This window comes from Trifolium pratense, linkage group LG2 (genome assembly GCF_020283565.1).
Source record: "Trifolium pratense cultivar HEN17-A07 linkage group LG2, ARS_RC_1.1, whole genome shotgun sequence".
Taxonomy (NCBI): Eukaryota; Viridiplantae; Streptophyta; class Magnoliopsida; order Fabales; family Fabaceae; genus Trifolium; species Trifolium pratense.
In genome coordinates this window covers 60099919-60112909 of record NC_060060.1, presented here as the reverse complement: position 1 = coordinate 60112909, position 12991 = coordinate 60099919, and the positions used below count along the sequence as shown (strand labels likewise).

At 34.4% G+C, this 12991-nt stretch overlaps 1 protein-coding gene and 1 long non-coding RNA gene across 2 annotated transcripts; one reads left to right on the top strand and one right to left on the bottom strand.

Moving 5' to 3' along the window:
- Positions 1–2530: 2530 nt before the first annotated feature.
- LOC123909270 (probable plastid-lipid-associated protein 14, chloroplastic) lies at positions 2531–8775 on the top strand. Its single transcript, XM_045960083.1, has 14 exons — positions 2531–2828; positions 3473–3804; positions 3892–3935; positions 4023–4101; positions 4179–4301; positions 4457–4639; positions 4765–4851; positions 5273–5376; positions 5456–5543; positions 6226–6306; positions 6416–6492; positions 6820–6955; positions 7197–7259; positions 7859–8775. The coding sequence occupies exons 2-14, from the start codon at positions 3484–3486 to the stop codon at positions 8510–8512; spliced, it is 2040 nt and encodes a 679-aa protein (XP_045816039.1). The 5' UTR covers positions 2531–2828; positions 3473–3483; the 3' UTR covers positions 8513–8775.
- A 1387-nt stretch (positions 8776–10162) lies between these two features.
- Positions 10163–11350, bottom strand: LOC123909269. Its single transcript, XR_006809859.1, has 3 exons — positions 11186–11350; positions 10936–11075; positions 10163–10664 (listed from the first exon to the last, which is right to left on the bottom strand). It is a non-coding gene; the product is annotated as an uncharacterized LOC123909269 (long non-coding RNA).
- Positions 11351–12991: the final 1641 nt, after the last annotated feature.

The window sequence follows — 12991 nt, the reverse complement described above, 5'->3', positions numbered from 1 at the left end:
AGCATGTTCTTATTATTGTAATTGCAACCGTACTATCTATTTTTGCGTCCCTCTCTAACTCTCTCGATCACCCTCTCTTTTACCCCCCGCTCTCTCTCTCTCTACCCCTATTTCTTTTTATGTAAATTAAAGTTCAGTCAATTAGCCCCCTAATTTTAGTCAATTACCTCATGTAACGTGTATATGTTTAATGGGGTTTTCTAACTTAGACCCTAGTTAGGTCTAAGTTAGCAAGGTGCACCTTTTCAATTGGACCAAAATACCCATTCTTTTAATTTTTGAAAGAATAGAGCTATTGGGCATTTCTGTAATTTTACCAACCATATACACGCGCCCCCACATTCTTTTTCCAAAATACCCATTAATAGACGCGGATCCAGTGTCGCGCGCGTACCGAAGGACCATGGTTACAGACCGTTGATTTCCATCAGACAGCCAAGATCTGATCTCATCAAGACTGTCTGATCAATCAAACAGCCCAGATCATCCTGATCCATCAGATTCTAGCGCCTGCGCCACACTGGATTACAACCTGGAGAGAGAAAAATTTGCTTTTTAAAAGTAGGACACGTGTCACACAATGGTTGGCTGGGCGTGATTTTTGTTCATTTAATACTTTGAACTCAATTATTTCGTTGTAAATTAATTTTTTATTTTTTTATTTTTATACCAAAATTCATAATTTTTTTTTGTCTACAAATAGAGACTTGGTTCGTTTGATTTGGACACCGAAAAAAAAACGCAATTTTTCACTACTTTAATCTCATTTTTTGTCTACTAAATACGTTACTTGTGTGTTGTAATTTAACACGCACCACTCAACCAACTCACTGAAACCATTATACCAGGAAAATAGTAGATAATATTCTGGAACTTTTGGTGTATTTTATGAAATTTTTGGAGACCTGAAACTATTTTTAGTTAATTAAATGAGATAAAACGGTAATTAAAAACTAATGTTTGCTTCTGAAACCATTTTACTGGTAGAATGGTTGCACATAGTTGTATTCTGAAACCATTTTACTGGTAGAATGATTTCAATGAGTAATTTTATTAATTGTATTTGCTTCTGAAACCATTTATCTGGTACAATGGTTTCAGAGAGTTGTAATCTGAAACCATTTTGCTGGTAGAATGGTTTCAGTAAGTTGATTATTAGTCATTTGCTTCTGAAACCATTTAGCTTGTAGAATGGTTGCACATAGTTGTATTCTGAAACCATTTTACTGGTAGAATGGTTTCAGTGAGTAATTTATTAATTGTGTTTGCTTCTGAAACCATTTATCTGGTACAATGGTTTCAGAGAGTTGTAATCTGAAACCATTTTGCTGGTAGAATGGTTTCAGTAAGTTGATTATTAGTCATTTGCTTCTGAAACCATTTAGCTTGTAGAATGGTTGCACATAGTTGTATTCTGAAACCATTTTACTGGTAGAATGGTTTCAGTGAGTAATTTATTAATTGTTTTTGCTTCTGAAACCATTTATCTGGTACAATGGTTTCAGAGAGTTGTAATCTGAAACCATTTTGCTGGTAGAATGGTTTCAGTAAATTGATTATTAGTTATTTGCTTCTGAAACCATTTAGCATGTAGAATGGTTTCAGAGATTTGTACTCTGAAACCATTTTCCTAGTAGAATGGTTTAAGTGAGTTGATGTAAGGTAGTGAAAAATGAGATTTAGGTAGTGAAAAATTGAGTTTTTTTTTTCTGTGTCCAAATCAAACGAACCAAGTCTCTATTTGTAGACAAAAAAAAAAAAAGAATTTTGGTATAAAAATAAAAAAATAAAAAAATAATTTACAATGAAATAATTGAGTTTAAAGTATTAAATGAAAAAAAAATTAACGCAGCCAATCATATGCTGACATGTGGCCTTTCTTTTTTAAAAAGTTTCTCTCTCCGCGTGTGGGCTGCAGCCACGCGCGTCTGTCGGCGCGTGTGATGCACGCGCTTGGATTTTGTGCAATCACACGCTGCCACGTGTCCTAGGGGGTGGGAAAAGAAGGTGGGGCGCGTGTACTGTTGGGTAAATTACAGAAATACCCCTGTTGCTCTATTCTTTCAAAAATAAAAAAATGGGTATTTTTGTCCAACTGAAAAGGTGCACCTTGCTAACTTAGACCCAACTGACTTAGACCCAACTGGGTCTAAGTTAACATCACAACAGATGGAATAAATGAAACAGGGAGATATTTGATAAACGTCTTACAGTTTCAAGGTATTTGAGCATTCACTCTCTAGATTATACTCCCTTCGATCATTTTTATAAGAGACAGTTGACTTTTTAGATTGATTAAGTAATTGATATATTTGGTCTTTAATTCATGGAATAACCGATGTATTTGGTCTGTGTTATAGACTAAATACATCAATCCCTAAATCTAAAAAGTCAACTGTCTCTTATAAAAATATACAGTTTACTACATTCATGATTAGAATTACTATGTTGACAACTGTGTTTAATTTTAACTTTCACTAAACAAGAAGAGGATGTATGAAGTACAATATGTAGAATGAATATTGTTTCCACTTTCCACCAAACATTGAGACAAAAAGTTGTTAGTACATGTGTATGTATTCTAGTGTGAATTTATTATTGTACCAAAAAATGATAAAGGTGGGAATGGAATGGATAAAAAAGAGAGAGAAAGATATTTATAGAGGCAGACGTTGACGCGCGAGAAACTCGTGTCAAAACGTTCCCGACGTACTGTCGCACGCAACTCTCTCACGCACGCTTCTTTCCTTCAATTTTCTATATCTATATTATTGTACTTACTTGTTCTTCATCTCCATGCTCCTACTTCCCCTTTCTCATTCATTCTGGTCAGATTATTTTCTCTCTCTCTTTCTTACATATATATATCCTTAATTTTTCTTATTATTCCATTTTATTATTTATCTAAGTGTTTTTTTCCTTGCTTATACTTTTGTGATCGTTACGTTAGTTAATTAATTGGTTCAGAAATGTGGGAAATAAATTGAAACATGAAACCTTAGTTAAAGTTTGTATGCACAAAATTGGGATTTCTCTCTTGCTAGGGAAACCAAGGGTATATTAATTAATATACTCCTTCCGGTAAAAAAAAAAAAATCATTTTTCAGGTTTATTGAATAACCGATATATCTGGAAGAATATTTGCTTATATATAAGACCTGAGGTATACTATATATGAGGAATGTTATCACATCTTAACCACATGTGTGAGCTGGATTAGCTGTTTAATAAGCTTGTTGTCCTAAATTGATGTTCAAATAACAGTTATGATATACTATATAGTTCGTCATAATCGCATATACATCATGTGGCAACTGTAGATTTTGCTAGTATGTTTTACTGTTAAATAAGATGCAATTATGTAACGTTAGTTTGTTTTATGCCGTTAAAATTAATTTCACACTATTTGATGGATCCTCAGTGAAGATTTTCTGATAAATACAGTCATCCTTTGTTATTATTTGTCTATCAGAGGTTTGATCAATGGCACTCTGTAGAACTGGGCCATACCCAATTTTCGAGAGTAATGGCCTAGGTTACTCACATATAAATTTGTCGACAAAACTTGTTTTACCTGTCCCCCTGCGTTTCGCTGGACCGTTATCTAATGTAGGCAAGAGAAAGCACAAGGGATTATGCAGTTCATCATTACGGAGAGCTGCATCTGCTTCTTCAATGGAGTCACATAAACAGGATCCAAATACCCTTTCGGCTTGCTCGGAGGAGGAAACTGATCATGTTATAAGGTTCAAAATGTCAGACTTTAAGGTTTTAGATCATGTTAGCATTGGCCTCGGTGGACGGGTATGAAATCTAAATAACTTTACGATGTGTCATGACTGGATTAATTTTTTTAATGCCGGTTGTCTCATCAATTAAGTTTTACTATAGGCGGATGAGGTGGTTTTTGAAGGCAAGGTGAAGGATAGTGGTAGGTAAGATAATTCTTTGTTTGGTTCAGGTTATATCATATGATTAGTTTTGATTACAGAATCTGTATTTATTCGTTTCGTCCTCTGCAGTCCTTTGTACAACACAAGAGTTATACTTCGACAGCTTTATAGTGCCCAGGCTCAGCGTCGAGGCAAACGAGCAATAGAGGTATGTTGACCTTGTAGCATCTCAATTAAATATTTCTCATGTCCCTTCACAAACTTTTTGTTGGCATCTTCTTTAAGGTATTGAAAAAGCTGGTTCGCCGTAAACTTTTGTATCATTCTTACTCAATGCAAGTTCATGGATATATCTCTTTGCCTGCAAGTGGTGATACTGATAGCAGTTCATTTATCCTAGTCCATGGGGTAGGTCTTAATCTTAGCGACTGTCGTTATTTTAATTATTTCATAATACATTTGTCGTATCTTGTTCTGAATGTTTTGTCTATTTGGGTCTTTCTTCCCCTTTGCATAAAAAGAACCGCTGATGTTCTTTTTGGTTCAATACCTTTTCCTTTCAGTATCATGGTAGCTTTTCTTTGAGACACTGGCTTCAACAGTCAGATTGGCTTCAAACTTTAGAGGCCACTCTTGCACTGGACGAAGATTCTGTTAGGAAGGTAGGAGAAGACACAACTGGAGGTCCTGCGATTTCTAGGCAATTGCGAGTTATTCGAATATTGATGAGAGATCTTCTAATTGGAGTATGATTTTAGAAATTCAAACTTTAACATTTTCTTTTATGGAAGGCATTTTTAATCATAAGTTCTTGAATACTTGCACAGCAACATGAGGATTAATATTTTCTACTATGGTTTATTTACTTCAGGTAAATTATTTGCATAGTCATGGTCTTGCCCATACAGAGTTGAGGCTGGAAAATGTGCATATAAGCCCAATAGACAGACATATCAAAGTAAGCATAGTCATGTCAACTCTTCATTCATTTTTCTATCTTAAACGTAGAGTGTGGATTACCTTTGCGGTCTGGCTGATCCTAGAGAAGGTTTTGTACATCATGTGCGCTGTACACTCAGTGTCACAAAACATACCTAGAAATTTGTTTTTGTTGCCAATTTGAACATTTCTGTTGTTTCACATAAAATAGAAAATGTGATAAGAAATGCAACAGACTGTAGGAAAGGAAAAATAAACACATAATATATATGACATATATTTGCTGCTTGATAGTTTCCATTGGGCTGATAATTCTTAGCTCTGAATGTGGGATCTATGTAATCCAAGTTATTGGATATAAATAGTTGGTGTTTCTTCATGTATGGTCTAGTCAACCTTTCTTCTCATGCTTGGTTTGACCCAAAGTGTTCACTTAACAGGTAGGTATACTGGGAAATGCCGCTGACTTTTGCGAGGATGGTTCAAATAGTGGCTCTATAGAAAACATGGATAGGCGAAAGATGATGATTGCTTTTGACATGAGGTATGGCCTAGAAAATTGTCAGTGAAGTTTGTGTGCAACTATATAATCTTTTTGATACCTTACTATCTGTGTTGCAAAGATGCGTGGGTTTCATAATGGCCAAAATGGTAATGGGAGAACTTATGGATCCTTTGATCTTTGCAAAGTTCAAATCATTCTTCACACAGGTACGGCAAGTTAATATTGTATTTAATTTTAGCCCCTTGACTGTTTAAAAGTACAATTTTTTGAAGGAAAAGAAAAAACTACTTGACCCAAATGCATTTTAGACTGTGAAAGAAGTGCCCAAGGATGATGCCTTCTTGTCTCTAATATGCCTCTCATACAAACTAAGACCTAAATAATTTGCTCTTTTTTCCCCTTTTCTGTAAGCTGTTAATTTACGTGCATTCATTATTTCATTTATAGCAGAACATAACCATTATCATGAAAAATTGAAGATTCTGATTTTGAAATAAGTGGTCATTTGAGAATAATACTAAATTATTGGTTAAATGACCATGATCCTGGTAAACACTATTTGTACTTTGTAGATCTATTGTAAGTGGACACTCATCCTCAAATTATTATTTTTTTATTACATTTCTGGTATTACCATAATAAGATGTTAAGTAGTAGAGCTGATAATTCAAATTAAATATGGAAACAAGTCATGATATATAAGGAAATATTGAAACCAATACAAAAAGTCAAAGATAATCAAAGTTACCCTAATAAATATAGGTATTTTGATATATTCTAACAAATATGTAAACGAATGTTCTTCAAACGTAGTGAAATAGATCATATACCAGTGTCATGAAATGATGTAAATTTTCTAATGATAGTTATTTCTACATTAAACTTCAGGGGAATGATCCTTCATGTTTGCGACAGTTTATGTTGGAAATCCTCGGTAGAAATTCTCCATATGGAAATGCTGGCTTACAAGTAAGTGTACAACTACACTTCTTTAGTGAAAGTGGCATATTATTTAGAGTTCCATTCATGTTTTCAGAACTTTTAATGCCTTTCTAATTCTAATATTATTTTCTTGCAGATGCTTGATAGGAACTGGGGTGCTGGTTGGCACCTTTTATCGTTATTGCTTGCAACCAAACCTTCTCGGAGGATAAGGTATGCCTTGAAGCAGTATCTGCCTATTTGAAAAGTGAATAATTAGCTTATTGATTCCCCTACATTGATCTGCGGTTATCCTGAAAATACGTCAAGACTATAAAAAATAAAAACTGTAGGGTTGAAGAAGAAAATTCAGACATATAAAAAATCATAAAGAAAAGTGTTCAAGTTTCTTTGATCTTTCAGGAGGCTTGATCTTTTGGCAAATTGTAGCTAGTTTTTCAGACAATTGTGAAAACACAAATAGCATTTGATTAGATATATTAGTTTGATTTGCCCAAGATTGAAAAACTACCAGTGTTAACCATGTGAACTGTTATACAGTTGCTTGGATGCTCTAAGGCACCCATTCCTTTGTGGGCCAAGATGGCGAGTAGTCCCATCAATGGATATTATCAGATGGGGTCTAGGTTGTACTGCAATGCGTATTAGTGAGGAGTACATTTATCGTCAGCCTCAGGTATTCATCCAAGGTGGCCGCATACATGCAATGTGTTTCTTTGTTACATCTTGAGTACCTTGTGTTTGTATAAGACATTTTTATATATTTGTTGGTGTCTGATGTCTTCAAGTTTTTCCTTACTAAAGTTACATTTGTATATTGAAATTAAATTAAATTATTTTTTGACAAAGGAAATTAAATTATTAAATGCAGTAGATATGCGGTAGAGTTCGACTGATGGGTATTTTCTATGTTTTAGCGCAGTAGGCTTGCCCACTTCATTGACTTAATGGAGATGTTGAATCCTCATCCAAAGCCAAAGGTAATTTAGGAGTAAACACTTTCCTGTATATTTTCCTCGTATTATTGCTTCTACAATGATTTTCTTTGAAATAGTTCCATTTCTTCAATCACTAAAGTCAAATACTTAGTTGATAAAGAGCCTTAGCCATTCTTCCCATGGTTGTTAAATTGTAGAATCATATGATTCTATATATCATAATCAAGTTAACTCATGTACTAACTTGTTTCTTTGTGAACCTGGGTAGTCTTGTATAGAATTGCAAGTTTGAAAATTATTGAATATGTCTACAACCAACATAATAGTTAAATCTACCCAAACATGCCAAAAATGACAATTGCTTAGTGCTTTTTAAAAAGACCTAACTCAGGCTCCATGGAAGCATCTAATTCTAATGTTCCAATGTGACCGCATCTGTAAAAGAGGTGAACAATATTGTTTGAGTTCAACCCATGGTTCCTGACATAAACAAAGTCACAAACTAGACCCAATTCATGAAAAACCTATAATTGCAAGTTCACAATATACCCAACTGGTCAATGAAAACAATCACAGAAACACTTTTACAAATTTTAATGCTAATGTTATACAGACTTATATTCCAATATTCATGTGTCCAGAACTGGCTGGAGTTGCTTCCAGGCAAATGGCGTCTATTGTACTGCACAGGGAAGCATGTTGGGTTGACCCTTCGCCAACCTCCTGTCCGTGTTCTAGTTGGAGATTTGCATTTAACTGTTACAAGAGAATCAAAGTTGAAGACCAACCTTTCCTTCGTCTCTGACATTGGATTCTCAGTCATGATTGGTCAGGACTGGCCTCATGACAAAGCTGGTAAAAAAGGAAGATTGCAGGTGAATTCTTCATTTACACTAAAAGCCGGGAGACGGTTATATCTAAAGCAAGACAATACCTCAGAGAAGCTCTCCTTTCGCCCTTCCGGCAATGAGGAGGCATTAGCTCAGAAATTTACTAGCAAGAAATGGAGAAAGATAACCCCTTTCAAGGAGTTTCCATCAAGTCTCCCTGCAGCCAAGTTTGCATCAGGTGATATTGACGTGACAATGAATCTTGACGATCCTTTAAATCAAAACATGGATACTGTAAAAAATATTCTTCAAGAACTAAGAACACAAATTCCCCCTGAAATATTTGATTTGTCAAAGATTGTCTGTGGAACTTATGTGGACTCAAGACTGCTTGTTCTTCGAGGGGTTAATGGATCGGCTCTCTTATTTACAAGGTCTTTTGTGGATAGAAACAGTTCTAGTTAATTGTTCATAGTGCAATTCACAAATCATCATTTGCATTTATCTTATAGATTGGTTCATTTGTGATCTGAAACGGCGTCTTCCCCATACAGCAAGGAAAAAAAAAATGCCCCCTTGGGTTTCTCTTTCTCTATAGTTTGATTTTATGATGGATAGGTATCATAGGTTGTTAAATGTAAAATTGTAGTACTAGCACTCTTTTCATTTAATTTTCATGGCATTGTATATACCAAACCATTGATTATTATATGAAATGTTTTTCTCAAGCACGTTGTTATAGTTAGGAATTGTAAGCACTCTTTTTTGGATGAATTGCATATCATACATGTATTTAGTATCTACATGATAAAAGATGAAAGAATACATTTGTAAAACCTTATTAGTTCTTCAGTGTATAGCAATTAAATTGAATTCTATATAATGTATGTGAATAAGTTATCAGTTATTATTGACCAACAATAAATTGGTTCAAGTGGTAAAGAGCCTTGGATCTCTTCAGCAAGCAAGTGATTTGATTCAGGACTCTGCGTACTGAAATAATTCGGTTGAGAGAACAATATAAGTTATGAGTTATTGATATCATGTATTTATGTACATTATAGCTCGAAGTTATGATCATATATTTGGTTCTATCATCTTTGGTGTTTAGAGAAATTTTGTTCAGGTGTCCAAAATTTTAAGGTTTAGGATTTAGCTAACCTTCACATATTTCACAATATTTTTCATCATATTTTCTTTTATCCAGATCATATTTTTTTGTGGTCAATATCATATTTCTTTTTCTATTGCTACTGAAATAATATAATAATTACAAACATATGATCCCATATTGAGCAAGATATCATGTATTAACATGGAATATTTGTATAACTTTGTATTAACATATAAAGTCATCCATTGCGATACAAAAACCCCTAATATTCTTCTCGATGTTGAACTTCATGTCAAACTAGTTGATTTTGGACTATCGTGCATTCTTCTAGATGATGATGGTAGTCTCCACAGGGGACACCAGGTTATATAGGTCTCGAGTACGAACAGTGTCACCAGCTTACTTTCGCAAGTGATAGTGATGCTAGAGCTAATAACATCTTTGCCTGCTTTCGATATCTGGAGAAAGCTCATGGATCATTGGAAAAATCAACTATCTATGTTGGTGCATCGCCTTATCGATTTATATGCTATCAGGTTTGGCAGGAAATTTATTGTCTACATCATTGGAAAAATCAACTATCTATGTTGGTGCATCGCCTGCAATATTTGGCTTAGTAGGATGCACTCTCTCAGAGGTTTTAACTGATTGGACATCCCATCCTAATAAGGTGAATAATCTTACCCACGGTTTTCATTCAGATTACAATTTAGAGGGATAGGTCACTAGTGTTGTTGACATAGCAAGTGTGTGAAAGTTAACGGCCAAAAGTGCAATTTATCCTTAATATGTATTGTTGTATTTACGATTATCATAAATACAAAAGTGCAATATGTTGAATTAGGAGTATTTAGTAAGGGAAAAACATATATTAAGGCAAAAAAATAAGGTTTTTTTATTTATGGTATGGCAATGAACATTTATACAAGAACTGATGAAATGAAATACTAAATTTGTTCTAAGTAGCAAACCAAACTAACAAAGTAGCATAATCAACAAGATTTACACTTAATCAAATATTTTTATTGAATGAAAAAACTGTCTGTTAGTCTACAACCGTTTAGCTTAAATAGGGAAAAGACAAAACCCTAATGGGCCGAAATTAACAAAGTGAAAAAATAATAATAAACTGGCTAAAATATTAAATTGCTAAATAAACCCCCCTCCTACGTCACAATCAATGTTGTAGCAGCACCATAACATAAATTCAAAGACCAAGAGCTTGTTACAATCAATGTTGTAGCAGTATATATATATATATTCTGCTACAGATCCTTTTGGTATTTAATATTAATATTCAAGTTGCCAAAGTTTCATAGATTACTTAGTACTTACTATGAAAACCATGAACCTTGTTCCACGAATGTATAGAAAACGAACCTGAAGATGTGCCAGAATGTGGCTTTGGTTATGAACCAAGTGAATGAGTTTATTAGCAACTCGGGTAATATGGTCAATGTTTCCTACCCGTGTCGCCCGTTTTCCAGTCGCAGGTACTGTTCGCTGCAAGATCACATAAATTCAGTTAAAAGATGTTCTTGTAGACCTTAACAGTGCATAGAGGATATATCACATGAACTCATGTTTGATCTATCTCTCTTTCTTTTCTCTTTTACTATAATAAAACATGAAGAAAATCAAGATAGTTGAATTTCACATACTATAAAAACAATTCCAAGTACAACATGTTTCTCAGCATCATACTTTTAAGAGTTGTATATCCGTGACCAAATACATACAATCTCTCATGTATTAGTTTGAGACATACATTTACCTGATTTCCTTCAGCACAAAGAACACATTGTTTATCTACTTGGAGAAGATGATCAACAATAGCATCAGCTTTGCTCTCCAAACATGATAATATGATACTTTCTATGTGATGGTGTAATGCATTATGGTACGGTACCATACCTGTATCAGTAGATTATGTGTCAAGAGTGAGAAATAGCTATGCACAATGCATCAAGTTTACATTAGACATCTATGAAACTCTGGAGAACTGAAATTTAAAAGTTGCTTACTCAAAAAAAAAATGTCAACAATTCGTCCAATGGTTCCTGAGTTAACCAATTCTTTTTCCTCCACTTCATTTCTACTTTTTAAAAGCTCTGCAATAAATTCCACTATCTGAAATAAATCAGAAATTGATCGACGAAAGAAAATGTATTAATAAATGATATTAGAGCTAACTTTGCTTAGAAATGTAAGAGTGCTCGAGCCTTGAGGTACACAATGAAGGTTATGTGTGGAATAAAATTAAATCCCAACCGACCAACTACTACCTAGTTTCGAAATGGGAAGCCACGTCAAATTTGTGATAAAATATAACAAACCTTCAATCGATGCTTGCCAAGTGGAGGTCTCAATACCATAAGTTGTAGGCAAGACCTTGTCGTCAGATGACACATCCAAAGGCACGAGCAAATCACCTGTAGACAAAATATACAACCTTAATGATGATGTGACAAAGCTGCTCGAACAAGATGTGCCAGATTGAGTACAAAATAGAAGTAAAAAGTTTTTGTACCATTATTCAAAAATAATCAAAAGTACAAAACAAGGACTTCCCTTCGGCCTTAATTATAAGAATTAAAAGAATGTACTCACACGTGTCGGGCACCTAACACACCTTTCGATCACACATGTCGGTGCATTGAAATTAGGAAGCATCACCCAGATTGAAAGAACTGCAACACAGCTTTATAAACATCATGTTTCACTATATCCCAATAAGATTGAAAAAATAGAGCCCCAAATCCATCCGGACCAGCTGCACAGTTAGTGTTTAGAGCAAACACTGCATGATGAACTTCCTCCATAGATGGAAAATCTGTGAGCATATTGTTGGTCTCAGAGTTCACTAAATTTAGAATAACTTCATCAATAATTCCATCATCCTGCAAAATAGAGGTAGAATTGAAAAAGGTTAGAAAAGTGTGAAACCACATGATCTGCAATGGCATCAGGATCAGTTAAAAAGTTGTCTCCATTTCTCATAAAAATTATCTTATTAGTTGCAGCATTGATTTTAGCAACTCTATGAAAGAACTTTGTGTTTCTATCCCCTTCAAGGCTCCATTTTATCTTGGCTTTTTCCTTCCAAAAAGCTTCTTCAATGTTTAAGGCCAACTCCAAATCAACTTGAGCTTGTTTCTCTTGATTCATGAGTAAGTCACTGTGACCATTTGTACTAATGTCATGTTGAATCTCATTAACCTTATCTTTAGCCTTTTTCAATTGATCGTGCACATTTCCAAACACCTCCTTGTTCCATATCTTAAAAATAAATAAAAATCAAGATCTTAAGTTTTTTGCTGAGAATGTACATTGGACAACCGATCACATTTGAGTTCCAGATCACATTTGAGTTCCAGCTCTCACAAACGATTCTTTTGCAGTCCTGATGCAATGTCCACATATATGCATAAATTTGAATTGGGAAATATGTTTAACCTCTAAAGCCCACATATGCATCAATGAAGTCAATGTTACATATGGATCTATCAAGACGATTTTCAATGTGTCTATCCCCTCTTCTGCCATTTGACCAAGTAAGATTCACTCCTTTAGTTGGAAGATGGACAAGGTTGTTAGAGTTACTCCAATCAAAAAAATCATTCATTGGAGTGGAAGCAGGAGTAGTGTTACCTCTATGCTCATGTGCCCCTAAGATTGTATTAAAGTCACCAATGAAGCACCAGGGACCTTTATGAATTATCTGAAGGTTACTATGTTTTATCCACAACTTTCTTCTATGAACATAACTAGTAGAAGCATAAATTGCTGCGACAAAAAACTGCATACTGTTTTCTTCTAACATGAAGGAG

Bases quoted from the DNA above. Each gene is read 5' to 3' on its own strand.
- LOC123909270 (XM_045960083.1), top strand. From the start codon at position 3,484: ATGGCACTCTGTAGAACTGGGCCATACCCAATTTTCGAGAGTAATGGC. The intron at 4,640-4,764 runs GTATGATTTTAG...TATTTACTTCAG, and splicing joins TGAGAGATCTTCTAATTGGA to GTAAATTATTTGCATAGTCA. The intron at 6,493-6,819 runs GTATGCCTTGAA...ACTGTTATACAG, and splicing joins AAACCTTCTCGGAGGATAAG to TTGCTTGGATGCTCTAAGGC.